We start from the raw sequence: 13,603 nt of genomic DNA, 5'->3' as shown, positions 1-13,603 counted from the left end.
CTTTGGACCCCCCTGAGAGATTCAGGTTTGAATGACCCTGGTCAGGGTCACAACCCAACCCAGTTCAGACCCAGGGCACTAGGAGCCATGAAGTGATCTTGTTAGTTGCTTTTGTTTCTTCTCAGGCTGGTCACCTTCAGTTGGGAAATCATCTGAGGGATGGTGTTCAGGCACCAAGAGAAAGATTTGAATTTTTTCCTCAGGATCCAGTCTTAACAAAACCTTCTCCTTTGCTTGTCTTAAGGCTGAGAGACTTAACTGACCTCAGTCTGAACCCTTTGTCTTCTTAAGATTCCAGACCTCCAGGGGCCCCTCGCCTATAGAAGAGAGAAGATTCAGCAGCACCTCAGCCTGTCACTCTTCCTTGAGTTTAGACCTTTGTCACATTTTCTACATTCAATATTCCTAAATCCTACACAAGAAGAGTGGAAGAGAACTGGTTTAAAACTATCAATAGAAAAGTTAACAAGGGAATAATAAATTCTGATTCTGAGTATAATCAATCAAGGTTTTATCAGCCTGAGGTAGTGAATCAAAACATAGATTTGGGGTCAGTAAAACCTGGGTTCAGATCTTACCCTTGACATGAGATATAAGATTATGGGTAGAAAAGTAGCAATTTTGTTGAACCTCAGTTTGCTTATCTGTAAAATTTAGATAATCTTATCATTTAACAAAACAATTATTAAATGCCTAATGTGTCAACTAATATGGAAATATGTTTTGCATGATTACAGATGTACATATATCAAATTGCATGCCTTCTCAATGAAGAAGGCAGGAGGAGGGAAAGTTTAGAATTCAAATAAAAATGGAATGTTAATAAATTATTATGTATAATTGAAAAAAAAGAAAATATTATTAAAATAATAAATGCCTACTGTATAGCATGTACTGTACTAACAGCTAGGGGTACAAAACAAAGGCAAAAGACAGTCGTTGACCTCAAGGAGCTCACAATCTAATGGGAGATACAATATACAAACTATATACAAACAAGATATATACAAGATACCAGAGAAATTGCAGGAAAATACTAACATTAAAGAGGATCTAGAAAGGTTTCATGTAGAAAGTAAGTTGCTATGAAGCTCAAATGATGTCTGTATGTAATTAACTCACACCTGTGCACAGGTAAATTGGTGTTGGGATCTTAAATTTTGTATCTCTTACATGAACCTTTTCTGCTATCTCCCCTTACTCCCCAAATAAGGACAGGTTCTGTGATTTCATTCACATGTTGAAGTTAAGGATGAGGAAATTCTCTCTATCAATTTCACTTGTTATTATGATTATCCTGATTGATCAGAACTGCTTCTCCCAGAAAGCCTTGTTTCCATACTAACTACATTCTTTTTTTTTTCTTTTTAACAATATTTTATTTTTTACCTTAATTACATGAAAAAAACCCTATTTTTAACCTCTTTATTAAGTTTGAGCCAAATTCTCCCTGTACCTTTCTCCTTCCCTTCCCCACTCGAAGAAATGGTAAACAACATGATATATATAGATTTTACACATGTAATAGTGTAAAACATCTTTCTATTTTATGGCATATATGAGGGTTTGAGGGTTAGAAAAAGGGAGAGAATTTGGAATTTAAAACTTTTTTAAAGAATGTTTAAAAAATTGTTTAATGCATATACAAGGAGAAAAAATAAAACTTTTTTTTAAACTTGCCCAGGGAAAGGCTGAACAAATTGTAGTATCTGATGGTGATGGAAAACTATTGTGTTGCAAGAAATGATGAAATGGAGGATTTCTGTTTGAACTGGAAAGACCTCTAGAAATTGACGCAGAGCAAAATAAGCAGAACCAAGGGAACATTGTACACAGAAACTGAAACATTTTGGCACAATTGAATGTAACAGACTTCTCTACTATCAGCAATGCAATGACCGGGGACAATCCAGAGGAACTCATGAGAAAGAATGCTATCCACATCCAGAGAAAGAACTGTGGGAGCAGAAACAGAAGAAAAACATATGACTGATCAGTGGTTTGATGGGGATGTGGTTGGGGATTTTGACTTTAAACGATCACTCTATTGCCAATATGAATAATATGGAAATAGGTTTCCAACAATGATATATATATATATATATATATATATATATATATATAACCCAGTGGAATTGCTTGATTGCTTGTCAGCTTCCAGAGGGAAGAGAGGAGGGAGAGAACATAAATCATGTAACCATGGAAAAATATTCTTAATTAATTTTTAAAAACTTGCAGAGAGTCACACAGACAGTAAGTGTCTTGGGCCAGATTTGAACTAAGAAAGAAAAATGAGTCTTCCTGATACCAAGCCCAGTGCTCTATTCACCATGTCACCTAGCTGCCCAATGTAGCCATATGAATTCTACATCTCCTTGAGCAGTTTATCTCTAAGAAAACTTAGGGAATCTGCTTGTTGCCCTTCCTCTAAAATCTACTTCCTCTCCTTTTTGTGTTTTTGATGATAAAAATGGAAAACAGCTTATTCTCTGTCTCTAGATATTGTTCTACATTGAGAGGATCCTTCCATCACCTTTAGGAAAATAATAAATGCTAGAGGGGATGTGGTAAAATTGGGACATATACTGCTGGTAGAATTGTGAACAGATCCATCCATTTTGGAGAGCAATTTGGAACTATCTTTAAAACTGTGATTCAGCAATACTATAACTAGGACTGTATCCCAAAGAGATTTTTTTAAAAGGGGGTAAAGGATTTGTTTGTACAAAAATATATATAGCAGTTCTTTTTGTAGTGGCAAAAATTTGGAAATTGAGGGGATGTCCAACAATTGGGAAATGGCTGAACAAGTTGTGGTATGATTGTAATAGAATACTACTGTGCTATAAGAAATGATGAAAAGAATGATCTTCAAAAAATTTGGACTTACATGAACTAATGCAAAGTGAAGTGAACAGAACCAGGAAAACATTCTATATCGATAAAGCAATATTATATGATGAACATTTATGAATGACCTAGCTATTCTTAACAATACAGTGATCCACAACAGTTCTCAATAACGTATGATGAAAAATGCCATCTGTTTCCAGAGAAAGAACTAATGGAATCTGAACGCAGACTGAGACATATTTCAGTTTATTTCTTCACTTTTGTTTGAGTTCTCTTACAAAATGATGGCAAGCAATCTGATATAGATTTTACATGTGTAATCATGTGAAACATTTTTCTTTGTTAGTTTTGTGGAAAAGTTCTCAAATGAAAAAAAAAGAATAACGAATAAAATATAGTGTGTTTCCCAACTGTTTTCAGACTCCAGCTTTTTCCTGGAGAGCAGATGGCATTTTTCATCATGAGTCCCTGAAACTGTCCTGGATCACTGAATTGCTGAGAATGATCAGGTGATTCCCAGTTGATCATCAAGAAACATTGCTGTCTTTGGGTACAATGTTCTTCTGGTTCTGCTTACTTCACTTTGCATCAATTCATGTAAGTCTTTCTAGATTTCTTCTGAAATTATCCTGCTTGTTATTTCTTATAGAACAAAATTGTATTCTGTAGCTATAATATACCACAACTTGTTTAGCCAATTCCTATATTTCCAATTCTTTGTTACCAGAAAAACTTCAATAAATATTTTGTACTAATACATCCCCCCCCCCCCCTTTTTTTATCTCTTTGGAAAACAGACCTAATGATAGTATTAATGGATCAAAGGATATGCATAATTTTAGACTTCTTTGAGAATAGTCCAAATTGTTCTCCAGAATGATTGGATCAGATCACAACTACCAATAGTATAGTAGTGTCCCCAATTTTCCCATATCCCCTCCAACATTTATCACTTTCTTTTTCCATCATATTAGCCTATCTAATATGTGTGAAATGGTACCTCAGAGTTGTTTTAATTTGCATTTCTCCAACCAAGAGTAATTGAGAGCATTTTTTTCATGTAATTGTAAATAGGTTTGATTTCATAATTTGAAATGACCATTTATTAATTGGAGAATGACTTTTATTTTTATATATTTGACTTAGATGTCTATATTTGAGAAATTAGTCCTTTATCAAGGATACTTGCTCCAAAATTTACCCCCTGCTTTCTGCTTTCATTACAATCATAACTGCATTTGTTTTGTTTGTACAAAAACTTTTAAATTTAATATAATCAAAATTATCCATTTTACATTTTATTATGTACTTTATTTCTTATTTGGTCCTAAATTCTTCCCTTGTTAATCAAGCTGGCAAGTAGACTATTCTATGCTTCTCTAATTTGCTTACTCTTTATATTTAGGTCATAGTTTTTTTTTTTTAATCATCTATCCATTTTGACTTTATCTTGGTATATGATGTGAGATGTTGATCTAATTCTGAGGTAAGGCACTTAAAACCTTGTTTGCCTCAGTTTCCTCATCTGTAAAATGAGATGAAGAAGAAAATGAAAAACTATTCTGGTATCTTTGCTAAGAGAACCCCAAATAGGGCCACAGAGTCTGAAAAACAACTGAAGTAGCGTTTATTAATGAAGTGCCTACTACTGGCTAGACACTATACTAGGCAATAAAGATACAAAGAAAGGCAAACAAATCAAGCAAATAAAACCACAAGATCTGCTCTCAAGGGGTCTAGATAACATGAAAACGCCTATGTACACACAAAGTATAAAAAATGAATTTTGGAGTAATCTCAAGAGAAGCCATTCTCCTCCTTCAATCCTGGCTCCCTATCACTTTCAAGACCAAATATAAAATCTTGTTTGGCATTCAAATACCTTCCTAATCTGACTCTTTCCTTTCCAGTATTAAACCTTACTCCTTCCCACCCCACCACCACCTAATAAATTGTAATCTGTAAAAAAACAAAAGTAAACTGGCCTCCTCTCTCCCGTTTCATCTATAGACCCTGGGCATCTGCACTGACTGTCTCCCATTCCTGGAATGCTCCCCCCCCCATCTCATTCTCCTGACTTTTCTGGCTTCCTTCATATCCCAGCTAAAGTCCCACTTTCTACAAAAAGCTTTTTCTCATCCCCTTTAATGCTAGGGCTTTACCTCTACTGATTATTTAATAATTATTTTAATGATTACATATTTTATTAGAACGTTTTATATATTATTTTAATGTATAATATAGGAATTATATTTATTATATTCTATTTATATAAAATATGTTGATATAGAGTATTCTATATTTAATATAATGTTTACTTATTAACTTATACTGCATCAATCTTCTGTGCATGTGGTCTCCCCAGTTATACTGAGTGCTTCAGGAGAGCAGGGTCTGTCCTTTGCCTTTCTTTGTATTCCTAAGGCTTAGTACACAAAAGGTACTCAATAAATACTGTTGGACTGGACTCATGGGCGTCCTAGATGAAGAATCTACATGATGTTGGCGCCTTCTCAGCAACTTGCAGCTTCAGTTCTCTAGAGATCTGGAAATGCAAGTGACTTGCCCAGGGTCATAAAGCCAATAGGGGTTAAAGCTGTCCTTGAATTTGTAGGTTTCCAGGCCAGCTCTCTCAACTGAGCCAGCTTCGGTTGCTACTTAACAAAGGTCAGTAGAGTTGAATTGTCCGGCCAGGTGGTGAGGATGGATCCCCCCACCAGGAGGCGCCTTTCCCTCTTGGTCCACCTCCCTGCCACGCCCACTCGGAGGGCGCCTACCTCCCAAGGAGGGGTTTCCCCCGCACCTCCTTCCCGCCCCCAACCCCCCCAAGCGCAGGCATTAGTAATCTATCGCGGGAAAGCCGCGCGGAGTGTACGGGGTTCTCGGCGCTCCCTCCATCGCTCGTTTCCTGGGCTCTCGTGGTGGGCGGGAGGAAAGCAGGGCGCGCGAGAGCCGGAGGCGAGGCGGCACGCGGCGTGGGTGGGGACTAGCGTCGTGCCCCCCCCCATTCCCCGCACACAGACTACTGCCCTGTTCCGTGCCTTATTTGCGGCATTTTCGCGGGTCCAGAGAGCAGAAAGAAGGAGAAAGAGGTGAGAGGATGGCGGAGTCGGCGGACAAGCCCTACCGGGCTGAGTACGCGAAGAGCGGACGCGCCTCTTGCAAGAAATGTGGCGAGAGCATAGCCAAGGACTCGCTCCGCCTGGCCATCATGGTGCAGGTAGGAAGATTGGCTCTGGAAGTCTCTTTGATGGCCCTCTTTGGCGGGGCCGGGGTGGGGGTAGGCGGGCGGGATCGAGCGGGAGTTCTCTGGGCCTTCTCTGCCCCTCTTTCTTTTCTTCCTACAGTCTCTGGAGGCTTCAAACCTACCCAGGGGCGAGGGGGAGTGGGTGGGGTACGGCTTTGGCCCTGCTGTCTACCCCCCGCCGAGTTTTCTCTCGCGCCTCTCCCCCAACCCCCCACCCCCGCTGGGCGAGTGGACGGTTGTGGATGGGGTTTGTATGCATATGCCTTAGTCGGGAATGGGACTGGTTTTCCTCCACCCTTGGGAGGCTTCTAAACTTTTCCTGTGACCTTTTAAATAATTGTAGTGATTCCTGTGTCCATCTTGTTCTAAGTGCAAAACCTAAACCTGGAGCCCCTGGGAACGTCCGCTGCTCTGCGGGCACTGGTGCCAAACCGTGTCTGCAAAAAACGAGGTGTCCTTCGGAAGGCTTTGCTAAACCCTACGAGAAAAGGCCCAGCCTTAGGGAGAGGGAGCCGGGTCCGTTAGGCGTCCTTTATGTTTAGTCAGCAAACCGCATGGACAACGCGCCCAGTTCCCCCGGGGGGGGGGGGGGAGTTTGAATGCGAAGACTGGCGTGAATCCACCTGTCCCTTCTTGAGCCGCCGCTGCCGCCAGCATTAGGGGTGAAGGGCTTTTCCCTCTTTTCCCTTTCCACCTCCCCTGTCCTCTCACCCTCTCACTGAATTTTCTCTTCGAAAAACCTAGTTACTCCTCTCCCGGTGGAGGAGTCGGTTAAGCTTTTTGGGCATTGTCTGTGGCATTCTGTAAATAATTCAGATCGGAAGGAGGATAGTAAAAAAAGAGCTGAGTGGCCTAATTTGTGTCCTTTAAAATTGTTCCCTGGAGAGCTCTGATTTTTCCACTGCCATATTTTACCAGAGCTTGAGCTAGAATTAGTCAAAGGAGCAGCTGCTTGTAATGATACTTTTGATAAGTGTGCATTTTAATGCCGGGAAATTGTGGGGTCCTTGCATGTAGCTATTTTTTTTTTTATAAATAGCATAGCCGTGGGCTTTAATAATGTATAATGGGGATAGAATTTTCAAACTTTTACTAGGACACACACAAGATACCTTACCTCAGCTCTGCTCAGGAAGTGATTTGTGAAGGAGGTAAAATGTCCACCAGAGAGCCCTGCTGGACCATCCTTGTAATTTAGGGATCTTTTCCAAAACAGAAAGGTTTCTGGGATTGTAAAGTGTTGATATTTGAGACTGGCAGCATGACTTGCAGAAGTTTTTCTTATAGCAGATGGAAGGGGACATTGAGTAGGTACCAGAAAGTACACCTGGTTGAGTGCACACCTAGTCGTTTCCACCTGGATTTCGCTTGTAGGTTATTCCAGAAGCTGCTGTCAGCATTCAAAGGCAGCCAAGTGCCTCCATTTCTGCTAACCTCTTTTCAAAGTTATAATCAGAAGGTCCTTTAAACATTTACTTATAAGCAAAGTGCTCATCATCCTTATCTAATATTGGTTGATCACTTAAGTGTGCTCAAACTAGGCAACTCTGTGAATGTGGCACCAGACCCCGAGACAAGAAAACATGGGTGCAAAATTGGCCTTCCAACACCAGGTGACTCCGGGCAAGTCACTTAACCCTGATTGCCACCGTTTACTCATCTGTAAAATGAGCTGGAGAATTTGGAAATGGCAAAACACTCCTATGCCTTTGCCAAGAAAATAACCCAAAAGGTTAGACACAACTAATAAATAAGAATAAATTTAGAATAAAGAATAAAATTTTACTGAGAGGGAAAGACTAGAATGCTAATTAATTAAACAAAAATGTCTTAAAACAATATGGATCTCCTAGCTTTCCCTCTTTCATTCTTCTTCCAACCCTGATTTCTTCCCCTACTTATCTAAAGCCTATCCTTCTAGTCATCTTCATTGAAGGCATCCTTTAACATTAGCAACCTTCATTCATTTGCCCCAGAAAGACCATATCTTTTATCTTCCAATGTGGTTTAGCATTGGTAATTAGACTAAAGATTTATGGAATCTTATAGTTCAGTAGGAAAAGTTCTGAGGATCTGGGTTCAAACCTACCTTTGTGATCCAAGGCAAGCCACTTAAATCTGTTTAAAAAGAAAAGAAACTGTTGGAATGTTTGGTCTCTGAGATCTCTTCATATTCTATAGCTAGAATTCTTAAAATTATTGAATGTAAAAATTTCAAGATACCTCAGAAGAATTCGTGCTAGAACACTAGATTTTGAGGGGAAAGGACCAAGTTCCACTCTCTGTCACTTCATTTGGAGTGGCCTTTGTGGTTTTAGCCAAATCTAAATCTCAGTTTTGTTTCCTGGAAAAGAAAGGGTCCTTTTGTAGCAGCTAAGATTCCATATGGGTCCATTCCCCTCTGTTTTGATCTCTTTGAACCTAGTAGTGAGTATTGCTGGGTCATAAATTTTGGTACAACCAATCTTAAAATGTGTCCAAGTGGAAAATCTTTCTGAAGAGTATTGGACAAAAAAAAATCTTCAGATTATTGGGAAACTTGGGCAATAAATTAATTCTTTGCTGAATAGAGGAAAGAGAAAAGTATAGAAATAGGAAAATTTTAGGATCCTAATTTTAGAGCTGATAGAAAGTGGCTAGAGGTTAGGTAGCCCAATGCTGTAATTATACTGGTAATAAAAACTTCAATCCACAGAGGTTGAGTGACTTGTCCAGGTTCAAAAAGCTAGTAAATTTCTGAGTCATCATTTGAACCTAGGCTTTTTCAGTTCCCCAGGCCTGTGCTCCAGTTACTACAACATACTACATACTACTTCTAATGCACTATGAAACCACCTTAGAGGACATTGAGTCCAACCCTCTCATTTTACAACTGAGAAAACTGAAGAAAACTTAAATAACTCACTCAAGACCACACCAGCAAATGAGAAAGTAGGCATTCCTTTGACCCTCCCTTCCCTATGAAAGGAGCCTAGGTATCCTGGCATTTATTTTCTGTCTTAGGAGTATAGCCTGGCCTTTTATCTAATGCCCTGAGACTCGAATATTTCTGTACTTTTTTTTAACCCTTTCAGTCTTAGAATCAATACTGTGTATTGGTTCTAAGGCAGAAGAGTGGTAAGGGCTAGGCAATGGAGGTCAAGTGACTTGCCCAGGGACACAGAGCTAGGACGTGTGAGGTCAGATTTGAACCCAGGACCTCCTGTATCTGGCCCTGGCTCTCAATCCACTGTGCCACCCTGTACTTCTCATAATGTCTTATCAATCTAAGGTGGCTGTAGAGGTTTCTGTTGACAAGGTTGGTGGCTTTCAAGGGACAGGGAGGCCTCTCCAACAAGCCTTTGTTTTAAGATACAAGATTTTTAAAATTTTTATTATAAACTTAAACATTGACTTTTTCATATGCAAAGAACAGAAAAAGAGTACTATGGAAGGTATCCCAAAAGTTTTAGGTTTAACTTTAAATTTATAAACTAAATAAAAACTTGACATTCATATGATGTCATGGGTCTGCCTTACACATATACCTTTAAATGTATACTCAATTTAACAAAGTTAACAGCATTAAATCTGTTTGGCTTTCTGAACTTTTTTTCTGCTCTTTTATTTTTTTTAACTCTTTCCTTGGAAACTCTCATTTCCTTTTTTTAAAAAAAATTAATTTAAATTAATTTAAATTATTTAAAGAATTAAAAAAAAATTCTCACCAGTCTCCCTTAAACTATCCAGCAAAACAGATTGGTATGTTGCCTGAGTTTGAAATTGTATGCCCCATTCTTCAATTTCAGTTTATCATCCATCTGCTGAGAGGTGGAAAGCAGGATTCATTTCCAAACTTCTGGAATTAGGAATGGTCATTGAACTGTTTTTCTGCCTTTCAAATTTGTTTTTCTTTTAGATTGTTGAATTAATTGTATACATTGTTTTGCTCACTTCGTTCTGTATCAATCCATGCAAATCTTTCTATATTTCTTTGACTCCATTCCCTTAATTATTTCTTATAGAATTATCTCTTGTATTCATGTATCACAGTTAACTCAATTGATACATCCACTTTTATTTCCAGTTCTTCGCTACACCAAAAAAATGCTGCAATAAATATTTTTGTAAATATGGGTCCTTTTCCCTCTGTTTTGATTTCTTTGAGCCTAGTAGTGAGTATGGCTGGGTCATAAAGTATTTACAGTTTCCTGACTTCTGATATAGTTACAAATAGCTCTTCAGGTTGGACCAATTAGACAGTAGTGTTCCTGTTCTCCTACAACTCCTTAAAAATTACCCCCTTTTTTTTTTTTAAGGTCTTTGCCAATCTGAAGGTGCCAAGTAGAATCTCTCTCAGTTTTGTTGTTTTTTTCCTTTTATTTATTTTTATTTTTTTCCCATTTAAATTAGTTTATTTATAGTCAATTTAGAACATTACATTATTCCTTGGTTACAATAATCACATTATTTCCCTCCCTCCCATCCACCCACCCTTCCTTCAGCCAACACAAAATTTCATTGGGTATTGTGTCCTTGATCAGAACCTATTTCCATGTTGTTTACACTAGGATGTTCATTTAGAGTCTACATCCTGAACTATCCCTTCCATCCATGTATTCAAGCAGTTGTTTCTCTTCAGTGTTTTTACTCCCACAGTGTTTCCTCTGGGTGTGGATAGTGGTTTTTCTCATAGATCCCTCCAGGTTGTTCAGGATCACTGCATTGGCACTAATGGAGAAGTCCATTACATTCGATTGTACCACAGTGTATCAGTCTCTGTGTACAATGTTTTCCTGGTTCTGCTCCTCTCACTCTGCATCACTTCCTGGAGGTTGTTCCAGTCTCCATGGAATTCCTCCACTTTATTATTCCTTTGAGCACAATAGTATTCCATCACCAACATATACCACAATTTGTTCAGCCATTCCCCAATTGAAGGGCATCCCCTCATTTTCCAATTTTTTGCCACCACAAAGAGCGCAGCTATGAATATTTTTGTACAAGTCTTTTTCTTTATTATGTCTTTGGGGTATAAACCCAGCAGTGCTATGGCTGGATCAAAGGGCAGACAGTCTTTTAGCACCCTTTGGGCATAGTTCCAAATTGCCCTCCAGAATGAATGCTTGGATCAATTCACAACTCCACCAGCAATGCATTAATGTCCCAACTTTGCCACATTCCCTCCAGCATTTATTACTTTCCTTTGCTGTTATGTTAGCCAATCTGCTAGGCGTGAGGTGATACCTCAGAGTTGTTTTGATTTACATCTCTCTGATTATAAGAGATTTAGAACACTTTTTCATGTGCTTTTTAATAGTTTTGATTTCTTTAACTGAGAACTGCCTATTCACATCCCTTGCCCATTTATCAATTGGAGAATGGCTTGATTTTTTTGTACAACTGGTTTAGCTCTTTATAAATTTGAGTAATTAGACCTTTGTCAGAGATTTTTGTAATAAAGATCGTTTCCCAATTTGTTGCTTCCCTTCTAATTTTGGATGCTTCTAATTTTGGTGTTTGTACAAAAATGTTTTAATTTGATGTAATCAAAATTATTGATTTTACATTTTGGGTTTTTTTTTTCCTAGCTCTTGCTTAGTTTTAAAGTCTTTCCTTTCCCAAAGATCTGACACAAGTATACTATTCTGTGTTGACCTAATTTGCATATAGTTTCCTTCTTTATATTCAGGTCATTCACCCATTCTGAGTTTATCTTGGTGTAGGGTATGATATGTTGATCTAAACCTAATCTCTCCCATGCTGTCTTCCAATTTTCCCAGAAAGTTTTATCAAAAAGTGGGTTTTGGTCCCAAAAACTGGGATCTTTGGGTTTATCATAGACTGTCTTGCTGAGGTCATTTACCCCAAGTCTATTCCACTGATCTTCCTTTCTGTCTCTTAGCCTGTACCAAATTGTTTTGATGACCACTGCTTTATAGTATAGTTTGAGATCTGGGACTGCAAGCCCTTCTTCCTTTGCATTTTTTTTTTCATGATTTCCCTGGATATCTTTGATCTTTTGTTCTTCCAAATGAACTTTGTTATGGTTTTTTCTAATTCAGTAAAAAAGTTTTTTGGCAGTTCAATGGGTATGGCACTTTGGGTAGAATTGTCATTTTTATTATGTTAGCTCGTCCCACCCATGAGCAATCAATGTTTTTCCAGTTGTTTAGATCTAGTTTTAATTGTGTGGAGAATGTTTTGTAGTTGTGTTCATAAAGTTCCTGTGTTTGTCTGGGTAGATAGATTCCTAAGTATTTTATATTGTGTAGGGTGATTTTAAATGGAATTTCTCTTTCTAATTCTTGCTGCTGAAATGAGTTGGAGAGATATATTTGTTGTTTGTTTTTTTTTTAATAAGTTTTTTGTTTTTACATCATCATAGTTATCCCTAGTGTCTTTCTCCCCTCCCCTCTTCCCAAGTGCTATGTCATATAATAAAAATAGTATTTTTTTAGAAGGGGAGGTGGGGATCAGCACAACTAAATTGTAAAAGTCTGAAAACTTGTACATGTGTAAAACCTGCGGACCTACCACCTTCACAGAGGGAGATGGGTTGGGAGATCCTTTCATATCTCATCAAGTCATGCTTTTAATCTTTATAATTTTGCTATATTTATTTATTTATTGGTGTATGGTTCTTAATATTTACATCGATGCAGTTACTGTTTTTTTTCTTTTTGCTTATTCTACTCTCCATCAATTCACATAGATTTTTTCCCCCTAATCTTTACCTTCAGCCTTAGAATGTATTAGAATGACCTATGTATTGGTTCCAAGGTGGAAGAGCAGTCTGATTTGAACCCAGGGCTTCTTGTCTCTCTAGGCCTGGTTCTCTATCCACTGAGCCACCTAGCTGCCCCCTCCCACAGCTCTTTCTGGGCTTCTCTATTAATCACATACATCACTCTTTACTACATAGTTATTATATTCCATTACATTCTTGTACAACAGTTTTGCCATTCTCTGATTGATGGGCATTCACTTTGTTTCCTCAATTATTTGTTGTCACAAAAAGTGCTGCTATAAATATTTAGCTATATTTGCGGACTTTTTTTTCCTTATTGATGTCTTCCTTGGGATATTATCTCAATCATAGAGTCTCTGGTTCAAGGAGCGTGTACATTTTACTCACTTTGTTTGCGGAATTCCAAATTGCTTTCCCAAATGGTTGTCTCATTTCACAGTTACACAGTGTATTAGTATGCCTGTCCATTCACAACCCCTCCAACATTTGACTTGCCACTTTTGATCTTTTGTGTTTTGCAGGGTGTGAGATTGTTTTGCTTCACATTTCTCTTATTCATGATTTAGAGCATTTTTTCATATGGTTGTGAATACTTTGGTATACTTTTGGAGAATTGTTTATTCATATTGTTCATATCCATTGACTGCCTATCTATTGGGGGGTCCTATTAGTCTTAAATATATTAATCATTTACATATTTTGGATATCAAACTTATAGTCACTTGATACAAAGATTTCTTCACATTGGACTCTTCTTATCCTTAATGAATTAT

At 38.1% G+C, this 13,603-nt stretch overlaps 1 protein-coding gene across 1 annotated transcript in view; it reads left to right on the top strand.

Moving 5' to 3' along the window:
* Window positions 1–5,676: 5,676 nt before the first annotated feature.
* The window catches only part of PARP1 (poly(ADP-ribose) polymerase 1), a 59,425-nt gene continuing 51,498 nt past the window's right edge, over window positions 5,677–13,603 (top strand). Inside the window, exon 1 of the mRNA XM_007481501.3 lies at window positions 5,677–6,073. Within this exon, the coding sequence (XP_007481563.1) occupies window positions 5,954–6,073 (120 nt within the window). The 5' untranslated portion in view covers window positions 5,677–5,953. The remainder of the gene's footprint in view (window positions 6,074–13,603) is intronic.

Source organism: Monodelphis domestica, chromosome 2 (genome assembly GCF_027887165.1).
Source record: "Monodelphis domestica isolate mMonDom1 chromosome 2, mMonDom1.pri, whole genome shotgun sequence".
NCBI lineage: Eukaryota > Metazoa > Chordata > Mammalia > Didelphimorphia > Didelphidae > Monodelphis > Monodelphis domestica.
This window is presented reverse-complemented; position numbering and strand designations above follow the sequence as displayed.